The sequence below is a fragment of the Mesoplodon bidens genome, assembly GCF_964165515.1.
Source record: "Mesoplodon bidens genome assembly, chromosome: 9".
In the NCBI taxonomy this organism is placed as follows: Eukaryota; Metazoa; Chordata; class Mammalia; order Artiodactyla; family Ziphiidae; genus Mesoplodon; species Mesoplodon bidens.
In genome coordinates this window covers 26,243,822-26,270,349 of record NC_138166.1, presented here as the reverse complement: position 1 = coordinate 26,270,349, position 26,528 = coordinate 26,243,822, and the positions used below count along the sequence as shown (strand labels likewise).

General features: G+C 34.0%; 1 protein-coding gene across 1 annotated transcript in view; it reads left to right on the top strand.

Moving 5' to 3' along the window:
* Window positions 1–20,038, top strand: part of PCLO (piccolo presynaptic cytomatrix protein) — a 383,857-nt gene extending 363,819 nt beyond the window's left edge. The window contains exons 23-25 of the mRNA XM_081243593.1: window positions 16,103–16,237; window positions 16,652–16,797; window positions 18,750–20,038. Coding sequence (XP_081099719.1) covers window positions 16,103–16,237; window positions 16,652–16,797; window positions 18,750–18,890 — 422 coding nt within the window. The 3' untranslated portion in view covers window positions 18,891–20,038. The remainder of the gene's footprint in view (window positions 1–16,102; window positions 16,238–16,651; window positions 16,798–18,749) is intronic.
* The last annotated feature ends 6,490 nt before the right edge of the window (window positions 20,039–26,528 follow it).

Below are 26,528 nucleotides of genomic sequence, written 5' to 3'. Positions count from 1 at the left end.
AGAACATAGGGGTAAGACCGGAATAAAGACACAGATCTACTAGAGAATGTACTTGAGGATATGGGGAGGGGGAAGGGTAAGCTGTGACAAAGCGAAAGAGCGGCATGGACATATATACACTACCAACTGTAAGGTAGATAGCAAGTGGGAAGCAGCCGCCGCATAGCACAGGGAGATCAGCTCGGTGCTTTGTGGCCGCCTGGAGGGGTGGGATAGGGAGGGCGGGAGGGAGACGCAAAAGGGAGGGGATATGGGAACATATGTATATGTATAACTGATTAAATTTGTTAAATGAAAATAAATTGTATTGAGGAATTGAGGAATGGTTTTATAGAATGGAACAAATATTGCATTAGTAGTAAGTGAAAAACTGGAGAATTGGTTAAAACTGAGGAGGATCAAAAGTACTGTATAAGAGTGGTAGAATTAATCTAAGCACAAAGAAAGCAAAATGATATAAGTAACCTAGTGGTCCAATGGAAACATATGACTCTCATAATCTATTTAACCCTCATTTGGGTGGTTTTCTCAGGTTTATTCAGAGGTTACCTGACTGCCTGATCACCATCCGCTCCTGTAAGAAACTGGGGATTATTCTACAGTGGATCGGGAGCTTCACTCTTACAGAGACAAACTTTTTTATTTTTTCACAAGAAATTCTAGTTTCCCTAACATTATACTATTACCTGATTTTATTTTCTAAAATCATTACCTGATGATGTTAAGGTTTCTCTGTAAAAAGAGAATATGTGTAGACCCATCACTTCTCCTGGGTGGGTAATCTTCCTGGTTTTAGATCAAGAAGTTTAGATGGGAGGTCTAGTCAATGCCTTGTGAACTCAGGAAGCTAGGCTTGTCTTCTTAAACTTGACGCTTCTCTGGAAAAGAACATTACTGCCCTCTTGTTATATCATACCAGCTCTCCCATTTCACTCATTTTAGGATTTGTTTTCCTGACATCTGAGGGGTATTTCATAACTGCAAATATTTAAAATGTAAGATCCTATTAGGTTTTCAATTTTTATTTTCTAACAGCGGTTGTTGTTTTGTTTTTGGGAGGATTTGGGGGTTTGGGGTTCTTTTTTTTTTTTAGGTTTCATACAAGATAATGGATGGGAGGCTTTAATTAAAAGTTTTTTTTTTTAAAAGAGCTCTGGTTATTTTCAGTCACAGCAACATGAATGCTAAGAATCATGTACCAAAAGGACAAAAGATTCCCAAAACACTGAAGATCAACCAGAAAAATCTATTTTTTTCCTTCTAAAATGATGTTCTTTCTGGCTTTGTCTCAGAAAGAAAGGCTTTCTTTATGTAAGAAGAGAGAGAGAATGTTCAGGCCTGGCCTACTTTCACAAAACTCTTAAATCATATTAGACCCAAATGCCTGCTTTATTGTATAAAATATCTGTTTGAATCTGGGTTATTTCAAATAAGGGCCTTAATGAAAGCTTATAGAACTCTTCTGCCTTGCAAAAAAAACTTAATGAAAACATAACAAAATGCCTCCTCCTTCGGCTCCATTCAGCCCTGAGACATGACCATGTACTAGGATGTCTCCCCATGGCTTTGAATAATAGAGGCTTGTATATGCACGTAAACAGAGAATGCAGTTAATAAACTGACAAAAAGCATTTATTTGGGGTGAAAACCATAGGTTTGAAAAAAGATTCCAAAACATCTCCAGATCTATGGTCTCAGCTTAGTTTAATGGGAAGAACATGGGCTTTTAAGTCAAGCTTTATCAATCACTTTCTTAAGAGCTAAATGAAAACGATACCTCATTTGTAGGTTTGCTGTACATATTAGAGAAAGTTTTACAGATTCATTCATTAAACATCTAATATATTCTAGGTGTCTTTTCTGTGGGCTAAAAAGACCAGGATAAATAAGGAACAGTCTTTACCCTTTAAAGGCTGTAGTAGTCTACATACATAATGTGCCTGGAATAGGTGAGTTGTTTAAGAAATTGAATGCATTGTGAATACCATTCAAGTATATTGTAATTCCCTACATGCAGAAAATCAAGAAGTATATGATCACAAACTAGTGCTTTGGAAAGGGAATGGGTGAGCATTTGCTCCTGTCTGTACCTGGTCTTTCCAGCACAACTTCCCCACAAAACCTGAACTTTACTCCCCCCAACATAGGCACGCTTACAAGCATATACATGAATTTGGCACATAATCACTGTTACAACAATAATAGATAATCAAAATTTTGGCAATAACCTTGGGGTGTCTTGCTGGAAGCATCTAATCTAGCTATGTGACTTTTGGCAGATTAATCAACCTGAACTTCAGAGTCTCTTTTCTTGAAAGTGAAGTTAGTCATAGCTCTGTCTATTTCAAATGGTTTAGGAAAAATTGAGATGATATGACTGACGTTTACATGTTATTTTATTTTTGGTTTGTTTTTTAATTGAAGTATTGTTTATTTGCCATGTTGTGTTAATTTCTGCTGTAAAGCAAAGTAACTCAGTTATACATATATATATAGATAGATAGATAGATAGATAGATATAACTCAGTTATAATGTGTATACATATACACTTTCTTTTTATATATTCTTTTCCATTATGGTTTACCATAGGATATTATATACAGTTCTCTGTGCTATACATACATTATTTTAAATTTTATTTAATCTGTATTCTTTATCCATAATATTATAGTAATATTTATTCACTTGGTTACAGATGAATATATACTTAAACTGTTAGAGAGTGGAAAATTATATTTTGTGAAATATATTTGTGATGAGGATTCATTTATTTTGAAAACCAAATATATTGAATTGTCCTATAAAGCAATTATTTATATGTAATCACAAAGCATTTCACACATCCTGTCTTGGGAATTCTCTAACACTTTATTAATGGTATGTTTTAGTAAAAAGTGCTGGACCCAAGCATTTACAGTCATCTGTTATATACAAAGGTAGCAAAGAAGTCAGATAATGTAGTTGGCTGCATGGGGTCATTCTCATTGTATGAGCAAGCTGATTTATGGAGAGTCAACTTCAGGAGATCTTACAGTGAGAGTACTTGGAATAGAATTTAATACAATATAGAATGAAGAAATTAGTTTCATTTTTGCTTCCTCCTTTCAAACATTAAATTACTAGGATAAACCTTTAAAAACTAATTCTTCACTCCTTCTATTCAGTCCTGCATATAAAGTAAGAACCTTTGTCCAGAAAACATGTTTCTGAGAACCAAGTTTAAAACATATCAATGACTTGAATACAGCTGCTAGAAAACAACAATATACTAGGAGATGAAATTCAATACAGATAAGATTACCAGACTTGTTAAAAGATCTACTAGCTTTCCCTGCTACTCAAGGACATGATGTAAAGAAAAAGGAAGTACCAATTTTAGGTAATTATTCAGTACCACCATCAAATTAGTGAGTACCACTTTGAACTTTTGGAAGAGAGAGAGAGAATTTCAGCATGGAAGGTAAAATTTATTATAGGCTGTAGGGTAGGGTTGATACACATTGTTGCAAATTATAGAGAGACTGTTGAATAGCATAAGCTATAGTTAGCTCACTTCCTTTCTCTGAAAGGCTCAGTGAAGTAGAAGAATACCTTTTATTAAAGAAATTTCTATTTAAAAAGTCTTGATTTATATGGATATATCAAGACATTTTTTTGTTTTGTTTGTTTACTTTGAATAGATTGAGCAATTGACCTAATGGTATAGATACGCTTGCTAGGTGTAAACTGTCAATTACTTCTAGAACTGATCTTCCATTGCATCAAATGTTGAGACATAAAAAAGAATGAATGCTTATTGAATAATTACCATTTTAGACATTCTGCTAACAATTTGCCATTGTTGTGTTAGCTTTTTTTTTAGAGAATCATCACTTAGACTAAAACTGATAGAGTAAAAATAATTGAAATGAAGGAAAATACAACTATACATGAGGAAATATACATCACTACTTTGGCTATTAACAGGTATTAGCACATTATTAAGACTTTCTATAATGAGAAGGTTTAGAATACCTGAGTAAACAGACAAAATTATCTAGGATAGAAGATGCTTAGTAGAGGGTCGGGACTAAATAGTATTTAGATAATATCAGAAAATGTCTAAAAATTTATTATTCTATAAAGTTGAAAGATATTATAAATGGTCTATAAATAATCGTATTACATATTTTCACTTTACAATATGAGGAAACACAAAACAGATATGTAATGACAAGCCTGACATCTCACAGGGCTAGAAGCCTGAATTCCTGGTTTTTAATCCATCTTAATTCTATATTGGACTTTTCTTAGACTTGGAATGAGTGATAGGAGCTAGGTAACAAATTATGAGGTGATAGACTGTCAGAGCTAAATATGCGTCTTACCTAAAACCAGTTCAGACTGTATTAGCACCAGTGACCTGCAACATTGCTATGTGGTATTTATTAACGAAAATTGGCAAATGCAAAGAAATCTAAGTGTTGAGAATTTTATTCGCTCTCTTTTTTTCCTTACACAGACTTTCCTTTATAAAGTAACATTCTTTGCTTCTTTACTTTACCACATTTTATTCACTTCCAGCTCATTAAACATTGCCTCTAAAGAGATTTTTGCTGGAAATGGTCTTGCATTGGCAGAAGCTGCTCAAGTTGCAGTATAATGCTTACAATTTTGGGAAAACGTAAACCTCAATTTGTACTCCATCCAGTTAAGTCTTAAAAATACCAATACAAAATTTTTTTTTCTTAATCAATAGACACTTCTTTTACTTTGTGTGTCTATTCAATTCCATATAGACTCTCATATAATTATGAATATTTTAGAAAGTGTTTATTGCTGTTTTTTGTTCTTTAATATAAATATCCTATATAATCAATCTAGTGTATAAAGGTAGACGATAACTTCTACCTGTTGTTTAACCAACTAAAATAATTGTTTGCTATGCCTTCCCTGCTTTCTAAAGTCCTATGTCTGGGTAAAATAACATAGCAAAATAGCCCCTGAAAAATCCTTTCATTCTGATAATATTTTTAAAAAATATTTTAAAATTAATATTTCCATGAATGAGCCAGTGTTCTACAAATATTATTCATAAGAAAATATAAGGTGTTCATGAGAGAACAGATCCCTGTGCTTAAAATAAGAAGATCTAGAGTAAAGTTCTGCCTAGGACGCTTAACAATTTGGCAAGTTACTGAAAACATGCAAGCCACTATTTTCTCATCTGTAAAATGGGGATTTTACCAACTTTATTTCTTGTGAAATAATGATAGTGTTCTAGTAATTGCAATATTTTCTTAAAATATATTTTACTAAAAATATAAAGTAGTTGGAGATATAGATATAGGTATGTGTGTAAATGTTGCTTACAGATACAACATACACATTTTTTCAAAGATAAAATATATGTAAACTCTTTTTTAAGAAAACAAAAAAGTGGAAAGAACACTGCATATCTTAAAGGAGAATAAAGCACTGGAGAGTGTGAAAAAAGAAAGCTGTGCAAGATAAAAGTAAGCCAGTTTTACAGTTCCGCTTACTTGGAGCACTTCAGCTAGCTAAAGAGAGGGACACACACAATTTTGTTAAAATGGAATTAAATTAGTCCTGTTCTTTGTCAAAACATAATTATATTGTTTTTAAATTTAACATAAAAAGAATATAACGTTGTAAAAATAAAGGAATAACTTAATTTCAATTTTAGTCATGTAAAATATTTCAGCCATAGTTTATGAAAGATCTCACTAAGTTTAAGAAACAAAATTGAAAATATTAAGAGGTTGAGTAATTATGTTTTTTAATGCGCTATTTCAAATTTAAATTTTATTGATTAACTCTCTGCTTAAAGGAAATCAACACTCTTCCACTTTCTTCCACTTTCCTCTTCCATTGTTTTATTTGTGGCCCGGATTTCATCTTCAGATTTTCCCTTCATTCCCTCTTCCCTCCCTCTCTCCCCCTCTCTCTCCTCTCTTTTTCTTTCCCTCATTACTATAGCCTCTATGTCCTTGAGTTAGTCTTTTAAACATTTTAGGAAGGCTGTTTCTTTTATACACAAATGTACTCTTTCAGAGGACTTTTTTTCCCCCCCTGGATTTTTAGAGAATGTTTTCTGTATCCTTGAAGTAGCTTAAGCTGGATATATCAGTGTACCAACTTATCACTTCAGTGAGTATAGGATGATCTTTTGGTCCAGAGATTCACTCTCCTGTTATTTCAGAGAAATATCTTTACATTTTAAATAGATGTTATTTTCTATTCTCTTGAATTTACTTTTTCTGAGCAATAAGTTATATTGGATCATATTTTTCAGTTCTAATATATCTGTCATTGTTCTGTAACTTCTTTATTTTTCTCTCTGTATCATCCTAAGCCTTCTTCCCTCTATGTCAATAATACTGATTTCCATCTTATTTAATTTTGTTCCCAGATGTTTCTAATTCATTAACAGCTTTCAAGTGGGATTATTTGTGTTTTAGCTCTGTTATCCCCATTTTCACCCCACCTATTATTTTGTCATCTCATTTTTGAACTATGCCTTCTATATATCCATCATCTCTTCCTCTTCTTTCTATTCTTTTTTTAAATTTGTATAGTTGATATACAATGTTGTGTTAGTTTCTGGTGTACAGAAAAGTGATTCAGTTATATATATATATATATATATATATATATATATATATACATATACATATACATATATATAGTATATATGTATATATATATATAATATATATATGTACATATATGTATATATTTGTACATACATATATTCTTTTTGGTATTCTTTTCCATTATGGTTTACTACAGGATATTGAATATAGTTCCTTTTGCTATACAGTAGGACCTTATTGTTTATCCTTTATATATATAATAGTTTGCACCCCTCTCCCACCCCTCTCCCTCCCTGGCAACCAAAATTCTCTTCTCTATGTCTGTGAGTCTGTTTCTGTTTCATAAATAAGTTCATTTGTGTCATATTTTAGATTCCACATATAAGTGATATCATATGGTATTTGTCTTTCTCTTTCTGACTTACTTCATTTAGTATGATAATCTCTAGGTCCATCCATGTTGCTGCAAATGTCATTATTTCATTCTTTTTTATAGCTGAGTAGTATTCCGTTATATATACATATATTGATCACATCTTCTTTATTCTTCTGTTGATGGACATTTAAGTTGTTTCCATGTCTTTGCTATTGTAAATAGTGCTGCTATGAACATTGGGTTGTATGTATCTTTTTTAATTATAGCTTTGTCCAGATATATGCCCAGGAGTGGTATTGCTGGATCATGTGGCAACTCTATTTTTAGTTTTTTGAGGAAATTCCATACTGTTTTCCATAGTGGCTGCACCAATTTACACTCCAACCAACAGTGTAGAAAGGTTCCCTTTTCTTCACACACTCTCCAGCATTTGTTATTTGTAGACTTTTTAACGATGGCCAATCTGACTGGTGTAGTTTTGATTTGTATTTCTCAAATAATTAGTGATGTTGAGCATCTTTTCATATGCCTATTGGCCATCTGTATGTCTTCTTTGGAGAAATGTCTACTTAGGTCTTCTGCCCATTTTTCGACTGGGAGGTTTTGTTGTTGTTACTGAGTTGTATGAGTTGTTTGTTTATTTTGGAAGTTAAGCCCATGTGGGCCACATTGTTTGCAAATATTTTCTCCCAGTCCATAGGTTGCCTTTTCATTTTGTTTATGGTTTCCTTTGCTGTGCAAAAGCTTGTAAGTTTGATTAGGTCCCATTTGCTTATTTTTGCTTTTATTTCTCTTGCCTTGGGAGACTGACCTAAGAAAACATTGGTGTTACTTATGCCAGAGAATGTTCTGCCTATGTTCTCTTGTAGTAGATTTATGGTGTCATGTCTTATATTTAAGTGTTTAAGCCATTTTGAGTTTATTTTTGTGTATGATGTGAGGGTGTGTTCTAACTTCATCGATTTACATGAGACTATCAAGCTTTCCCTACACCACTCCACACAAAAACTACTAGAACTGATAAATGTATTCAGCAAGGTAGCAGGATACAAGATTAACATACAGAAATCTGTTGCATTTCTTTACAGTAACAATGAAATATCAGAAAGAGAAAGTAAAAACACACTCCCTTTTAAAATTGCATCAAGGGCTTCCCTGGTGGCACAGTAGTTAAAAATCCTCCTGCTAATGCAGGGGACATGGGTTCGAGCCCTGGTCCAGGAAGATCCCACATGCCGTGGAGCAACTAAGCCCATGCACCACAGCTACTGAGCCCACGTGTCACCACTACTGAAGTCCGTGCACCTAGAGCCTGTGCTCCACAACAAGAGAAGCCACCGCAATGAGAAGCTTGTGCACCACAGCAAAGAGTATCCCCTGCTCACCGCAACTAGAGAAAACCTGCATGCAGCAACAAAGACCCAACACAGCCAAAAATAAAATAAATAAAAATAAAAAATTATTAAATAAAATTGCATCCAAAAGAAAAAATGCTTAGGAATAAACCTAAGGAGGCAAAAGACTTACATGCTGAGAACTCTAAAACATTAATAAAGGCAACTGAAGATGATTTAAGGAAATGGAAAAATATCCCATGCTCGTGGATTGGAAGAATTAATATTGTTAAAATGGCAGTACTACCCAAAGCAATCTACAGATTTAATGCTATCTGTATCAAATTACCCATGACATTTTTCACAGAACTAGAGCAAATAATCTGAAATTTTACATGGAACCATAAAAGACCCAGAATTCCAAAACAATCCTGAGGAAAAAGAACAAAGATGGAGACATAACCCTCCCAGACTTCAGACAATACTACAAAGTTACAGTAATCAAAACAGCTTGGTACTGGCACAGAAACAGACATATGGATCAATGCAACAGAATAGAGAGCCTAGCAATAAACCCACACACCTACGGTCAATTAATCTTGGACAAAGGGACAAGAATATACAATGGAGAAAAGACAGTCTTCTTTCTACTCTTAATCATAGCTATGTATCATGTTGTAAGATAAATATCTTCTCTAGAGTAGGATTAATTTTTATTCTTTTAATACAACCAAAACATAAATTTTGGGACACCAAGAGACCTGGAGGCTGGTCAAAGCAATTTTTATTGCCCATTTACTCTCTACTCCAAACACAATGACAAAACACCCACACATGGCCTCTGTGTGTGCATTGTCTTCTTCAGTTCAGAGGCCCAAGCAGATCTGTAGTTGCTGACCCCCCTACCCACCACTCTCCCTCACCCTGTGGAGAGAGTGAAAACAGAGGTTTTTGTCACCATCCATATGCATCTGTTTCCAATGACAAGGGTACTCTGAACCAGAGAAAGAGCAAGCACGATTGATAGTAACAACTCATAATTAATGCAAGCATCCTTTGAGACCACCTCAGTAGGTATGTTCCTCTCCTCCTTTAGTAGAAACAATAAAGAACAATCTGGAGTAGGAAAAACTTAACAAGAACTTCACAAGTATCACACTGTGAAGCATGTGAATTTAACCTTCCAATAAAAAAAATAGGCAGTGTGATGCTTTGAGAACTTTAGTTAGCAAGTGTTTAATTCTACATTTCTCCTGAAGTGAGAAAGTGGTAAACAGCAACAATAAATTTTATATGCTTGGCATGTTGGAGTTTTAGAGGAATATGACCCATAACAGTGAATTTTTCCCAGAAAAAAATTGTCTTGCTGTTTCATTTCATCATGTTCAGTGGTGTGATCAATTCTGTCCACAACTCCTATTGGCTCCAAATAGTGGGAGTATTTTCCTTGACTCCCTCCTTATCAGGTAGAATACTCCTTTTTCCCCTCCATCCCAGTTACTGTTTGAGAGATGGAGCAGTAGTGGTTCTATCCAATTTTCTATGCCTTTGGAGGAAAGAAATAGAGCTGTTTCACAGATAGATTTGCTGCCCTGATTGAATACGTTTTGCTCTCTCTTGAGATTTGATTTAAATGTTTTTTGGTTTTGTTTTTGCTTTTGTTTTGCCAGCATTCACTCAACTAAGCCCAGGTATGTCTTACTCCAATGAAAAGACTCTCTCAGATTTGGATTTTGCTCCTCCTTAACCTTGGATCCCCAGTAAATGGGGAGCACTTGTTGTTTTTCCTATTTTCAGTGAAACCCTCAGATCTTCCTAGCCATGGGCCAAAGCTGCCACTCTCAAGGGTTTAGTATGACATTTCTGGGGCTGCCTAAGCTCATTGTTCATCCACTTCTCTGTGCTGGGGACTTGGTGATAATTCTCAGGGTTTTGGCAATTCATCTCTCTTTTCCTGGCAGAATTTTGTGATACGTGGTATGGTTGGGGATGCTGCTAAGCTGAGCCTTCCCAGAATCTGCCTTTCCATTCCTACACACCACTCATCATTTTCTGGCAGGAGACTATTCTTTGGTTAGTTGCTACTGGCTAATACTTTCCTAAATTTTACTTTTTCCCCTAGTTTTTATAGGTATTAAAGAAAGGAGATTCTAACATCTGTCTTGTTTTCTCATTTTTATATTGAAAATTCTTCATTTTCCTGCAAAGTTCTTTAAAATAAAACAGATTGATTTGAATGGGCTTGTTTATACTTATTTAAAATCTTTCAGTAACCTGAGCTAGCTGGTCCCTCACAAGTTCAAATAAATATATTAGACATGTTTGCTGTTTCTGCCCGTCAAGAATGTGTAAACAGAATGTGAGCTAATAGTATTAGGGTATATCCAGGACACTAAAATGTTTACACCAAATCACTGAGAGGAGAGTAGTGTCATAGTTAAAAGGCCACATGCCATTTGTAAATCATAATATTAAGGCCCCATGTTATTGACTAAATTCATTATTGGTTTTTCTATTTTATTGATGCTAGTCAAAGTACCAGAATTTTGATTCATTAATTTTATCTACTATTTTTCTATTTTTTCTATATGCTGCCTCATTAATTTCTCTGTATATTTTTATTATTTATTTTCTTGTACTTTCTTTTATATTACTTTGTTGTTCTTTTTCTAGCTTTTGGAATTGGAAGGTTAAATCAATTGTATTTTTTAAAATTTTGTTGATGGAATATTAATGCATATATGCACTTTCTTCTGATCACTGCTTTAAATGATATAGGTGTTTAAGACTGGTGATTTTCCTCTGATCATTATTTTAATTCTCATCGATTCTGACGGTGTTTTCATTATCATTGTTTTTCAGAACTTCTGTATTTTCTCATTGTATTTTGCTGTTCAGCCAAGAATTGTTTCGTTAAAGCTTTTGTGTGTGTGTGTGTGTGTGTGTGTGTGTGTTATCAGACAATGTATTAGCTTCATTTTATAGAACTTACCGTTGTCTACTTTGTAAGTCAATACGTAATCAATCAATATGATCCATGTTCCATATTTAATTGAGGAAAATATATTTCCTCTCTTATCAGTGTGTAGTGTTTAATATATACATCCTGAGATCTGCTGTATTGGTTATGGTGTCTCAGTATTCTGTCTTTACGTATTTTAGTCTACTTCACCTGTCTTGTACTGAAAATACTGTGTTAAAGTATTTTATTATTATTCTCTTTATTCTGGCTTTCATCTCCTACATCTTTACACCTTATTTTCTAGTTTCAACCTATTTTAGTGGTGCATAGATATTCATAATTGTTGTGTCTTCATTATGATTTATGGATGTTTAACTTTATAACATGTCCTTTTTTTTGTCTTGTTTACTACATTTTGAACTGAATTATTTCTATTTAGCCTCACAGTAAGATATCAACCCCTACTCTCCTATTGTTTCCATACATCTGGCATGCTTACAATTTATGTATTTCTGACTATTTGAAACGAAACTAAGTTTTAGCATAGCATAGCTCATAAGCTTTGCTTTATGGGACAATCTGAATATCTTTTTAAAAATATGCTCAATGAGCCTGTTCATGTTTATTGATATGACAGATATGTTTGATCATAACTCTGCATTTTGTTTTATAACTATTGTGTATATGATGTTAGATTTGTTGTGTTTCTTCCTCCGTTTGGTGTCTTTAATTTTTTTTAAATTTCTTTTGTAATTAAGAAAGCTTTGTATCTTTGTTCCAATGATTGTCTTTTTTTATATCTTTTATTATGTTTGCTCTTCTTACTTACCACTTACCATCTGTCTTGCCAATTTTAAATAGTATAACTTGTGTCACCTACCATTTACCTATACAAAAATCAACAATTTCATTCTACTTGTCCCTTTCTCTCCCTTTGTCATCCATCTCTTTCAGTTTCATCCTTTATACTCTATCAGAATACATGACAATTACATGCTGCCCTTCTACCCGCCTATATTCCTTCTCTTATTTTAGTCTCAGTTCTACAATTAAATGTATTAAATATTCACCATCACTCCTTTGGCTGAAGTCTCTCTAGTTATCTCTTTGATGTGATGAAATTTATCCTCTCATATATTTCTTGAGAGTGAACTTTTCTATGGTATTCTTGAATTCCTTATGCTTAAACTTATGGGCTTGCTGCTTGAAAGACACTTTAGCTGTATTAAAAATCCTTGGCTTGCACTTTATTTTCTTGAATTTCTCAAGGGTAAAGCTAACACCCAGCTACTGTGAAGTATCTGTGATCATTGGCTGCTGAATTATCACGATTTAACTATGTCTAGAAGATCTGTGTTTCAGTTTATCAAACATATGGAGGACAACTTTGCCTATTTGGGGAACTTAGTGTTTTGAAAGAAGGAAGAGAGCAGGCCAAAGTATGGTATTGGTAGATATTTTTCCTCATGTTAGGGTACATTTAGACATGAAAATATAAGTTAATTAAAGCAAAAATTAATGCAGGGAAGAAATGCATTCTAAAGACCCATATCCAAAAGTGTGATAAAATTAAATCGAAATGATTAAAAAACTACAATCTAATAGATTTTGTACATGATGTTTTTGTTACTTTAATTTCCAAGGAGATTACTAAACTATATTCTTGAACAGTCATTCTCAAAGCATGGTTCAGAAATCCCCGTGGGTCCCCAAGACTGTTGAAGTGCATCCAGGTCAAAATTATTTTTTAAGTATACTAAGATATTATTTACCATTTTACCATGTTGACATTTACATTGATAATGCAAAAGCAGTGCTGCAGAAAACTGCTGGTGACTTAGCATAAATCAGGGCAGCAGCACCAAAGTGTACTAATAGTGACTGTATTTATTTATTTTTTACCACCATGCACTTATATGAAAAACTTGCCTGTTTCACTTAATATCCTTGACAAAGAAATTAAAATGCTTGTTATTAAACCTAGACCCTTAAGTACATGTGTTTCTAATAGTCTATGTTCTAGAATATTCTGTGTGATAAAATGGGAACTACACACAAAGCACTTTTGCTGCATACCAAAATATGAACGTTGACTTGAGAAAACATGTTAGTGCAATTTTTTTGAGTTGCAAGCTGAGCCAGCCTTTTTTTTTTACAAGAAATATCATTTTTACTTGAAAGAAGACTGACAGATAAACTCTGCCTATTCAAACTTTGGTAGAGTTAGCCCTTGGTATCCATGGGAGGTTGTTTCCAGGAGCCTCACGAACCTCCACAAATACCAAAATCTGCTTACACTAAAGTCCCTTATATAAAATGATGTAATATTTGCATATAACCTAGGCACATCCTCCCATATACTTTATTTATTTATTTATTTATTTATTTATTTATTTATTTATTTATTTATTTTGCGGTACGCGGGCCTCTCACTGTTGTGGCCTCTCCCGTTGCGGAGCACAGGCTCCGGACATGCAGGCTCAGCAGCCATGGCTCATGGGCCTAGCCACTCCACGGCATGTGGGATCTTCCCGGACCGGGGCATGAACCCGTGTCCCCTGCATCAGCAGGCGGACTCTCAACCACTGCGCCACCAGGGAAGCCCCCTCCCATATACTTTAAATCATCTCTAGATTACTTATAATACCTAATACAATGTAAATGTTATGTAAATAGTTGTCTGCATGTGGCAAATTCAAGCTTCGCTTTTTTGAACTTGCTGGAAAATTTTTTCTTGATATTTTAATCTTCGGTTGGTTGGATCCATGGATGCAGAAGCCATGGGTGCAGAAGGCTGACTGTATTCAGCTGCCATTTTCTCAAAAATTAACAAAGTGAGTTTTTCACTTTGAGAAAAACAATTGGCAATAGTTGTTGTCAATAATAAAAATCAACTTTTAAGTAAAAATAAAATTTTCCAAAACTTATACCTGCCTCCCTGAGCTTGTCAGCTTTTCAATAGTCAGACTTTTTTTATGATATCAATGGTGATATTAACAAATGTGCTTTAATATTGTATGAATTGTGTCAATGTTTTGAAGACCTGCATAACTCAGTAAACCAGTATTTTCCAAAACGAACAATATAGTATGTTACCAATTCAGGCATAGTTAACTGGTCCATTCAAGGTGCAAGATAGACAATTATATTTTAAAGTAACAGTCCAAAGGTTCATTGATATGGTTTCAGATTTCACATTTACACTAATCTTAAAGAAACTATCACTTTTCAATTGTTAATGTAGTATCAAAGATGGCCCACAGTTGTCTGAAAGGATATTAAAATACTCCTTCCTTTTCCAACTATATATATATCTGTGTGAGACTGTCATATATTTCAAATAAAACAGCATATTGACCTGGATTTAATGTAGAAACAGGTATGAGAATCCAGCTGTCCTCTATTAAGCCAAGCACTAATGAAATTTGAAAAATATAAAATGTCACTCCCCACTATTTTTTGTTGCTTTGGAAAATACAGTTATTTTTCATTAAAATACTTATTTATATGTATATTATTGTCATTTTAACTGAATCAATAAATAAATTTTTAAATATCCAATTCTACTTTTTAATGTTAATGTTCTTTGAGTACCACCATTTTTTTAAGAGTATAAAGAAATCCTGAGACAGAAACATTTGAGAACAAATGATCTACATCCGTGTTAAAGACCTTTAGTAGATTCCTATTGTTCTAAAGGTAAAACTCAAATTCTTAACATAGTACCACTTAACAATATCTTATAATCACACGAATATTTATCTAGTTCCTCAGTCCCATGATGTTGCCTTTTGTGAACACACTGTTCCTTCTCTTTATAATGTTCTTCCCCGCCCATGTCACCTAGTTAATTCTTTCTTATTCTTCTGGTTTCAGCTCATGAAGCCCTTTCCTAGGCTTTCTTGTAACCATGCTCTTGTACTTCAGAACCTTTCCTCTCTTTCTAATTGTACACTTATTGACTAAAATATTTCATTGATGGATTTCTTCCCAATAGACAGAAAAACCATAAAACCAATAAGCATGTGTATGTTGGCTTATCATTGTATCCATTCTTCCTAACAGAGTGCTTATCACAGAGTAGGGTGGAAAATAAAACATTTGTTGGTGAATGGTAAGTGGATAAATATATGTGTCGATAGAGAAAAGGATGAAACAATAAAGAATTTGACCTAGTATGAATAGCTTCTTCAGTAATGTAAAGATCCAAGATAAACACTAGAAAGAAATACATTGAATTCATTTCAGTCACTCATATTTTCCCTTGTGTAATGTTATTACCGTATGCTCTTGTTGCCTACTTGTTTTACAAGAAAAGTAGAATGGAAGTAGATACAATATACAATGACATTTAGTTGTATTAGCAAATGTTCTTTTGCAAGCCTGGTAAGTAGTGAGCAATTGTCAGCAAACAACTTCTTGCATTTCACTTGACTTAATACTTCCTATATATTATGTTAGAATTCTATTATTTTTATGTATGACTGTCTTCCTATAGTCCCCTGTAGTCTCATCTATTACCTCTTTTGGCCTAAAAATCTACAGTTGAGTAATACTTACCTACTTGAATTTCTTCCGTACCCCTTTTGTTACTTGCTTATCATTATACTTAACATACTTTATTGTAAGCATATAATTTATCAGTCTCCCCATGAGACCTTCCTCTCCTTAAGGGCTGGGACTGTATTTTATTCATCTGTGTATCCACAGGATGTGATAAGGTGTTTAGCACTTTATAAACACTCAATAAGTGAAAATATGAGTAAATTATTGAACTAACCACTTAATTAATGGCATGACATATTCCTTAACTTTTTAATTAAATTGTTCCAGTTAAAACTCAGGTAATGGGAGAAATCAAGATTGCACTGAAGAAAGAAATGAAGACAGATGGGGAACAACTCATAGTTGAAATCCTCCAATGCAGAAATATCACCTACAAATTTAAATCTCCTGATCACTTACCAGGTATCTAATTTTATGATAATGAACAATATAATGTATCTAGGAACTCTTTAGGAGTATGTCCTAAATAGCCTAGAAAATGCTAATTAAAATTTGGGCTGTGTACCAAATATATCTGAAAAATATGAAATAAGAATGAATTTCTCTTATATAGAGCAAGTTGATATTTTACTAGTTAAAAATTAGATTTTTTCAACACAAATGTAGAGTGATGTATTTATTATACAACAAGAAAACATTTAAGTTGCTAAGAAAATTGGTGTATATTTTAATTACTCTATGTTGTCTGAAACAAATTGTTCACAGGCTACTGGTTTTGTGTAAAATGTAGGAGAACTCTCCATATGCGATTATAACTCTTTCAACAGAAAATTGTATTATTAATGGACACTTAACAAGCTGAATTCTTATTTTCAGATTTATATGTGAAACTATATGTGATGAACGTTTCTACCCAAAAAAAGGTGATCAAGAAAAAAACAAGAGTATGTAGACATGATCGAGAGCCTTCATTCAATGAAACTTTTAGATTCAGCCTAAGTCCTGCTGGACATTCTCTTCAGGTAACTCATACAGTTCTGATTTTTAGATTTTCATTTATACTGTATTTATTTCCCATTTAATTATTCAATATTTAAATGCCAGTCATACACTATGTGATATTTTATAAGTTAATTTTTAGAGGTAACTTCCCAGGGGCCCTTTAAAATTCCTCAACCCACTCATCCCATCCATTTAGCTACCAAGTTGCCTCTCTTCTACCTACTCAGTTTCTTTTACATAGATTTATTTCCATGCTCACTGCCACACTAATCCTCTTTGGGTCCTCATCTTTGTTATGCAAGTCATCTCAGCAATATACCTGGCCTACTTGCCATCAATATCTTACCCTTTAATTCATTTTATCACACTGCTGGCAGAGGTATCTTTTAAAAACAATGGCTAGGTTACATTGAAACCCTCCAGTGATTCATCATTATCCTGACTCATTCAGAGTCCTCTAAGGTGAGTTCTAATTGTATTGACTTAATTTCATCTCCTTGTATACATTTCCACTCACTCTTGACCCCAGTCACACCAGAATCTTGAAATCAGGTTAAACCTCTAAGTCTTTGCACATATTTTTCCTCTCCTTCAATACTCCCTTATCCATCTCTCTCCATCTATCACAATTTTCCATATCTTTCAATGTAAACTCAGCTCTTTAATAATGACCCTGGGTGTAATTTATCACACCTTATTCACATAAAGTTTTGCTTATCTCATTAGGCCATTAATCCCAGTCTTGTACAACAATTTGTGTACTTACCTCTCACTGCTTCTATACTATCAGCTTCTCTAGTGTAAGGCTTGATTTTCATTGTTCTTTGTTTTGTAGCCTAGCACAATGCTTGTACATAGTATATCTTTAGTAGATATAGAGATATGGAATGAAAGAGGAAAAAGGAGGAGGGAGGGAAGAGATGAAAAAATGTGGGAAGAGAAGACCATGGTACTGGCACTTAGAGGCCTGTACTAGAGACCTATGAAAGAGATATTGCAAAGCAAAAACTACACTGAGAGGATTAATTGACATTAGAGTTGAAGGGAATAAAAAAGTTAAAGGATACTCTGAAATCTGTGTGAACAAATGTGTCAGTCACAGAGATTGAATAGTTACAGAAGGGATGGATAGGGAGAAAGAACATGAGTTTGTCTGAAATGTGATACACTTAACAGGAAGGCAGGGTCCAAGTAAAACATATAATGTGCCATTTGAAATCCCCAAACCAGAGGCTAAAAGAGACAGAAAAGTAGATTTTGAAGTCAGAAACATAACAGTAAATTTTAGTCAGGAATAAAGATGAATTATCTGAAGGAGATTCCGAAAAGAAAGAGAGAGCATGAGAGAAGAATTGTCAAAGATTAATGGTTATCTCCATCTCAATTTCTCTACTTTTCTTTCAACTGATCCCTAAAAGAAAAAAATTTCTTGAGTATGAGATCCTGTGGAATTTCAACTAGTGTAAGCTCTACATATGACAAGAAGCCACTTTGGAAGTGCTTCCTATAATAAAATTCCCAGTAAATTAAATGGCATTTAAAGTCAATGTTGTGTTCTATCTGCCTTGTAAACTCGTATTTATGTACTCACCACTCAAATAATTCTGTATTTGAGTTAATATTTCATTAAGTAATAAAACATGCACCTAGCAAATTTCTTTTTTGAAACTTTCAATCAGTTTAATCAAAAACCTAGTTAGAATTAGCTAGGTTTATATAGCTAGCTAATATTATCTAGAATTCTCCTGTCCTTCAAGATATGTCTTTGCCTTTGGGAAATGTTGAGGTAAATTAATTAATATTATGAAGATCTTTTGAGGACATGTTAGTTATTAGTTCTCCTACAAGTATGCCTGCTATTTCTCTCACCCTCACCCTTTCTTGTCTCTGTTACTTCTTTGATGAGCAAATGTCCATAAAAGAGGTTGAAAATATACACACAAATATATATAATTTTGGCTATTTTTTCTAGATTTTACTTTTTTCCAATGGAGGGAAGTTTATGAAAAAGACCTTGATTGGTGAAGCCTGTATCTGGCTAGACAAAGTGGATCTCAGAAAAAGAATAGTCAACTGGCACAAACTTTTGGTCAGTCCTACTCAAGCCCACTGAAGAAATGTGTCTGCTCAGGGTATAGAAAGTTCTTTAAACAGTCTTAAATCAAGACTATAGTCGAATACTATTGTTCTAAGCTATGTTTTCAGGGGTAACCATAAGAAGAGGGACAAAAGGCAAAAAGAAACTCAAAGGCTTGCAAAAGTATTGTTGTGGAACATAGAAAAAAAACCTCAAATGAAAAAGTTCATATATTGAAGACAAGAAAAAAAGTTCTCAAACCTTGGATTTCTTGTGGCTGTCAAGAAACAGTGAGAGAAATTTTGTTTGCTTAATGCAAAAATTTTTGAGTAGAGTTGAGCTACAGCTATCTAAAGGCTGAGACTCAAAGATTAATATGTTTTCTAATGCAGGCAAAAGTAATCCTTTATGCAAAAGAACTTGGTTGAAAGGAAAAAACTAATGGAACAAATCTCAGTTTTCAAAAGTCTCTTCTTCGTCTTATCTTCTCAGACAACTAACTGTTTTGAGATTCTGACATAGGATACACCTACAATATGTGTCCAGAGTAGAAGTAAGGAGCTTGTGTTTACAGGGAAAAGGGAACCAGGGATGTAGAAATTATAGCTTTTAGATCATGTTGTACAGGTTTTCTCTGTGTCTAAATGTTACAAGGGTGAACACCACCAGTTTTAGAATTCATGTTGTAAAAGCACACTAGTAAAACTTGAAATAAAGTATAGTTAAGACAATACTAAGTAGAAATGAAATTACATTTATCTAGAAATAAAGCCATGACTGGCTAACAAAAAAGAATATTGCCCCACAAACTTTTGGAACCTTGGTTGAAACATCAAAACCTCCATAATTTACCCTTAATCCAAGACATTTTCAGTCTACATTAGCAAAGGACCTAGATTAAATTGGTATGTTCTAGGAAGCATGATAACGTGTTCTTTGTGGAATTGCAAATAAATGTATTATCTCATATATTTTCTTTCTCTTGAATGATACATGGACAGAGAGAAAATTCTTCCTCTGGCAAACAAATCGTATTAATCTGTGACATTGATTAAATTGGTGTCATTTCCTGCTCTTCCACAATGGTCTTTTTTTCCCCTTAGTACATTATCTTGTAAAATGAAAACCCTGACCCTAAATTCAAGTTCTCTTTAGTGCTCTATTTTCCTACTTTAGTGACAGTATCACAGAGATCAAGTTCATCAATGTTGGGAAAATATGTGAAAAATCAACATTATATTAAGGTGAAAATATCCTTTGAGCTATTTTAATAATGTGGAATAAAAAGACCAACGTCTAAGTCATTAAAATGAAGCATCCTCTTCCCCATCAACCAACAACGTGAACAAAGGAGGTAACGTGGACTTATAGGAGATGCACTCGGCTAGGATTAAAAGCCTGGCTTCTGGTCTTTGTTCTGCCACTGACAAACTGTGTCACCTCGCACGTGTCACTTAAACTTAATTTTCCTCAGTTTTCTTATTTGTGGGAAAATATAATTATATATTCCTAACCTTCCTAATGGGATGTTGGGATGATCAAACTAAGTGATCTATGAGAGAAGATGAAAGCACATTTCCAAATATAGTTTTATACACATAAGTGAGGAATAAGTATTATGCAGTTTTTTATTTCCCAATTTTTATATGTGAAAAAGCATCTTCCAAACCAATAGCAAGCACTGACATGGATAAAAGCAGTATATTGGCTCCAAAACTAATTTTTCTTTTGAAATATAAACTTTTGTTTAACCTAAAAAAGGGAGAAAATTCAATGAAAATGATTTGCAAATCAGGTTATCATAAATTAAATAAATTATGCCGATCTTATCCTATTCCCATATCCACAAAAATAAATTAATTAAATTGCTTCTCTGTGAATTCTGAGCTTAAGAACTGATTCTTCATTCAAAGGTGAGGTTTTAGTGGGATTAGAGAAATCATCTCCAAATATATTGCTCAGATACTGAATCTTCTCATTTTTAAAGAAAAACATACTTGAAATCTGAGAGGAATTGATTAAATTTAAGATATTAAAAATAACTTCTAATAAATACCAAGTTACATATCTTTATTATATTCATAAAGAAATACAAATTCACTCCTTGCCAATCTAAGAAAGATAAGTCACTTTTCTTCCCTCTATTTTTTAAGACCCTCTCCCCCGAAAATGCAATGTCATTTATCGTTGATATTGCTGTAAAATGAACGTGCGGCGAGGGGATCGCTAAAGATTTGATATTGCTAGGATTTTATTTTTAGAGACAACTAGATCTGCTGATGGTTGCCATGGATATTTCCAGCAGAATTTAGCACTTTAGGAAGCTTATAATCATCACTTATAACTGGGGAAGGGAAGGGTTCAGGAAGATCTCTTTCTGACATCAAAAGGCTCTGCTGTTTGTCCTTAAAAGGAAACTCTGGCTCCCATGGATCCTCTTCTGCAGCCACTTACATCCACAAGTGTGGATGAGAGGTTTATGACCAGTTAGTTTACTTCATTCCAGCTGCAGTTTCTTTTAGGATACACAAAAGGAGGTGCCACCAAAACAAAGGTCATACCTTGGTAGCTATTTGACCTGAAGAAGTAGGAGTCTTACCATTACAGGTGCCCCTCTGTTCCAACAACTGGTGATGGGGCCAGGCCAATCCAGAGAGTTAAGTGACAGGGCTTCGTTTTGTGCACCAGCATCCCCCTTCAGAGAGCATAAGTGTGCCAAGTTTGCAGCTGACCAAACACCTAGGTTGTACTGGAATTATTCTATGCAACACTGATCCTTCTACAAATGCATTTCTTCTGAATGATATTGATTACCCTTCTTACAACAAAACTATTTCTTTTTTAATTGCAAATAGGGCTCTTGGTGTTTTTTACTTTTTACTTCTTGTATATATCACAGCACATGATTTTCCACTTTTTATTTCATTTATTTTACCAGAATTAGCTTTTTTTATCCTAATAGAGACAAAGTTTGTAATCTCTAAATAACACGTGATTAGTCCGACTATAGCACTTATACCTTGAAAAGGATCTTAATTTTTCCTACAACTTCATTGAGTCATCAGAGACAGAAGTTGCTTCTTGGTTTAAAATTCGGTCCTCAAGAAACCTTTAGCTGTGAAGCAAAAGCACAGAGTGAATTTTTACAAAAGACAGGGATATCTAGAATGGTCATGACAGACACAGACAACACTAGGAGCAAGAAGTTGGTGTTTCCCTGTTTTACTTAAGGTTAAGGAGATTTTTGGTGACTCTGAACTCTTTATTTATCACTTCAGTTTAAAGGAAGAGTATCCAAGACTAAGGGGTAGTGATTGTCTTTGCTCCTTAATGTTGCCCATATTGTAATTAATCACACTAGTAAATGAGTATTTTCAGCATATCAGTGGATTTAATTTTGTGGATCACACACATTAAGATAGTCATATTGTGGGAATATTATAGCTGGTAACCAGCTGATATTGATTCTTATTATAGGAACGGTTGTGATGATCGTGGTGATAGAGGTAGTGAGCTAGGTTGGTGGTGATGTGAAATAAAATGAAATAATATACTATATTGTGCCCAATTTATTAGAAATGATTTGATCAGTGTTTCATTTCATTAAGATATCATAAAGATGTTTATAGTATTTTTTTACTTTATTATTTAAATCATAACTAACAATATTTTTAAAAACTTATTTTCATTGCTACGATGTCTAATATTCCAAAAGCAGCCAACTACAGCTATATATGTGTTTATAACTCTATGTGTGACAGAGTGATTTTCCCTCTTTTTGAGCTTGGAGGTGGAAGTAAAAGAAAGCTCAATGAATAATTATGAGCTGTCTCTTTAATAATAACTTGCCTTTGATGTAAGACAAGAATGAATGAGTGAAACAGATAATCTCATTGAATATGACAATTGATGTTTTCTGTATGTTCCATGGTGTTATTATTAAAGATATACCCTTTAAATCAAAAGCATTTAATCAAATGATTCCTTATCTGATACGTAGATTGACAGCATTTTCTTAATTCGTTACCCTGTACATAACTATACATTTGGTAACCTAGACGAAGTTGAAATATTAAATTCTTGTGGCATTCAGCATGTGAATATGATTCTTGTTTGATTGTGTCTGTATATTTGTTGGTGATGTGCTCAGGTGCTCCCACTACCAATTAATGTGTGTGCTGATATCCTAACAAAAACACATCTGATGTTAAAGGAAATAAATTTCTTGTCTGAAAAAATAAAAACCTAATAAAATTGATTTCAAGATAAAAAATAGAGTACTTGGAGATATGTCTTGTTTCTAACTGTATGTTGCATGCTGTGTTGGTGATTTGCTCATGTGTCCTTTTTTCTGTTCTACCCAAATCTCTCTGGAAAATCTAATGAACAATAAAAATTCTTGGGCTAAAGGTTGTATAAATTGAACTGAAATACATGAGATTTGTATAAAAAATGCTTGTAAATCTGTCTTGAGTTTTACTCTGTGTAAAAATATGTCTTGGTTTTGTGATTGTATACAAGAAGTATCTTGATAACTTATGCAAATTGTGCTGTATAAAGGCTGTGGCCTCAGCCTTACTAATAAATATTGAAAATATCAACTTCGACTTCTTGTGTTTATCAACTTGATAGATTGATACTTAATATAGACATGGAACTTTCTGGAACATTTTCTCTGAAATTATATGATGGATACATTCACTCACCCAGTTTAAAAAGTATGTTTTAAACAGCATGGTTACAGAAACAGAATTAAACAAATGTATAACTTAATAAATTATTATATCAGACATTCTTATAACCACTACCCAGATCAAGAAATTGAACTTTAACATATTTGATAAATTTTAATTCATTGAAATTGTTATTCTTATTAATCCTCAAATTTACCCTCTTGGACCAGTGGGTACATCGTCGAGTGGACTTACATGTATCTTAGTTTATTCAATAACTTTCTCTCTGTGGCAAGAATGTTATATATCATTTCTTTAACCTTGAAACTGTATAGGAAATCTACTTAACTTGAATTTTTACTTTTATTTTTCTTTCTATTTATCTCTATAAAATAATTAAATTTAGGAATGCATTGAACTGATTGAGCAACTTTTATCTAATGTGCTATCCCTTCTCAATGTTTTGCTAGATCAAGTGTAACATAGATGCCAATACCAAGAGCCAAAATTTAACAAACCCAATCGAACAGTGTATAAAAGTGGTAGACTCATGGCCATGTTGAATTATCCCAGTTACACAAGATTATTTCAATATTGGAAAATGAAGTAATGAAATCCAGTACATTAATATATTAAAGTATAAAAATCATAAGGTGGTGGAAAACATTTGCTAAAATCCAACATCTATTTATATCTATAAATTGAACAACTGAATAAAATAGTGAGACCAGCCGACTCACACAGGAATGGACACCATATCTAACAGAGGAGATAAAGCAGAGCTGCAAAAAAGCATGAACTTTCTAAGCATGGGTCAGTTGGGTAGCCACTTGAAAAAAGTGTTTGGCAAAATAAGGTTAATTAGAACATGTGTAGCCTGTTTTGAGTGGAATGATGGGGACAGAACCAGTTTTTTTTTAATGGACTCAACAAATATTTAATTCTTTTTAGACCTTCGGATTGTATCAAGGGTAGACTGAAAACTCTTGGACAGAAGTGGACCTGCAGTCCACAGGTAGAATTTCTTCATTTTGGAACCTAAGCTTTTGAAAGGTTTTTAGGACTTTCAGCTGATGAGATCAACCACACCCACGCAGATCATTGAGGATTATCAACTTACTTAAAGTCAGCTGTTTAGAGACGTTAAATATCTCTACAAAAGGCCATTCCAGCAATGCCTCCAGTCGTGTTTGGATGAATAACTGGGTGCTACAGCCTAGCCAAGCTGATACAGAAAACTGCTCACCACAGGTAGGATGGAGAAATCTAAAGTTTTTTGTTTTGGTTGGTTGATTGGTTTGTTCGCTGGTAGATTGGTTTGGTTTGTTCTTCTGTTAGTTTGTTTTTAACGCCTCTGTGGGGATTTTTTTAATTTTTAATTTTCTTAACATCTTTATTAGAGTGTAATTGCTTTACCATAGAGTGTTAGTTTCTGCTTTATAACAAAGTGAATCAGTCATACATACACATATATCCCAATATCTCCTCCCTCTTCCGTTTCCCTCCCACCCTCCCTATCCCACCCCTCTAGGTGGTCACAAAGCACCGAGCTGATCTGCCTGGGCTATGCAACTGCTTCCCACTAGCTATCTGTTTTACATTTGGTAGTATATATAAGTTCATACCACTCTCTCACTTCGTCCCAGCTTACCCGTCCCCCTACCCGTGTCCTCAAGTCCATTCTCTACGTCTGTGTCTTTATTCCTGTCCTGCCTTAGGTTCTGCAGAACCTTTTTTTTTTTTTTTTTTTTTTTTTAGATTCCATATATGTGTGTTAGCTTACGGTATTTGTTTTTCTCTTTCTGACTTACTTCACTCTGTATGACAGACTCTAGGTCTTTCCACCTCATTAGAAATATCTCAATTTCATTTCTTTTTATGGCTGAGAAATATTCCATTGTATATATATGCCACATCTTTATCCATTCATCTGTCGATGGAAACTTAGTTTGATTCCATGTCCTGGCTATAGAGCTGCAATGAACACTGTGGTACATGACTCTTTTTGACTTATGGTTTTCTCAGGTTATATGACCAGTGGTGGGATTGCTGGGTCATATGGTAGTTCTATTTTTAGTTTTTTAAGGAAGCTCCGTACTGTTCCCCATAGTGGCTGTACCAATTTACATTCCCACCAACAGTGTGGGAGCATTCCCTTTACTCCACACCCTCTCCTGCATTTATTGTTTGTAGATTTTTTGATGATGGCCATTCTGACCGGTGTGAGGTGATACCTCGTAAATCTGATTTGCATTTCTCTAATGATTAGTGATGTTGAGCATCCTTTCATGTGTTTGTTGGCAATCTGTATATCTTCTTTGGAGAAATGTCTATTTAGGTCTTCTGCCCATTTTTGGATTGGGTTGTTTGTTTTTTTGATATTGAGCTGCATGAGCTGCTTGTAAATTTTGGAGATTAATCCTTTGTCACTTGCTTCGTTTGCAAATATTTTCTCCCATTCTGAGGGTTGTCTTTTTTTTTTACATCTTTATTGGAGTATAATTGCTTTACAATGGTGTGTTAGTTTCTGCTTTATAACAAAGTGAATCAGCTATACATATACATATATCCCGATATCTCTTCCTTCTTGCGTCTCCTTCCCTCCCACCTTCGCTATCACACCCCTCTAGGTGGTCACAAAGCACCGAGCTGATCTCCCTGTGCTATGCGGCTGCTTCCCACTAGCTATCGGTTTTATATTTGGTAGTGTATATATGTCCATGCCACTCTCTCACTTCGTCCCAGCTTACCCTTTCCCCTCCCTGTGTCCTCAAGTCCCTTCTTTAGTAGGTCTGCGTCTTTATTCCCATCTTTCCCCTAGCTTCTTCATGACCTTTTTTTTTTTTAGAGTCCATATATATGTGTTAGCATACGGTATTTGTTTTTCTCTTTCTGACTTACTTCACTCTGAATAACAGACTCTAGGTCCATCCACCTCACTACAAATAACTCAGTTTGTTCCTTTTCATGGCTTAGTAATATTCCATTGTATATATGTGCC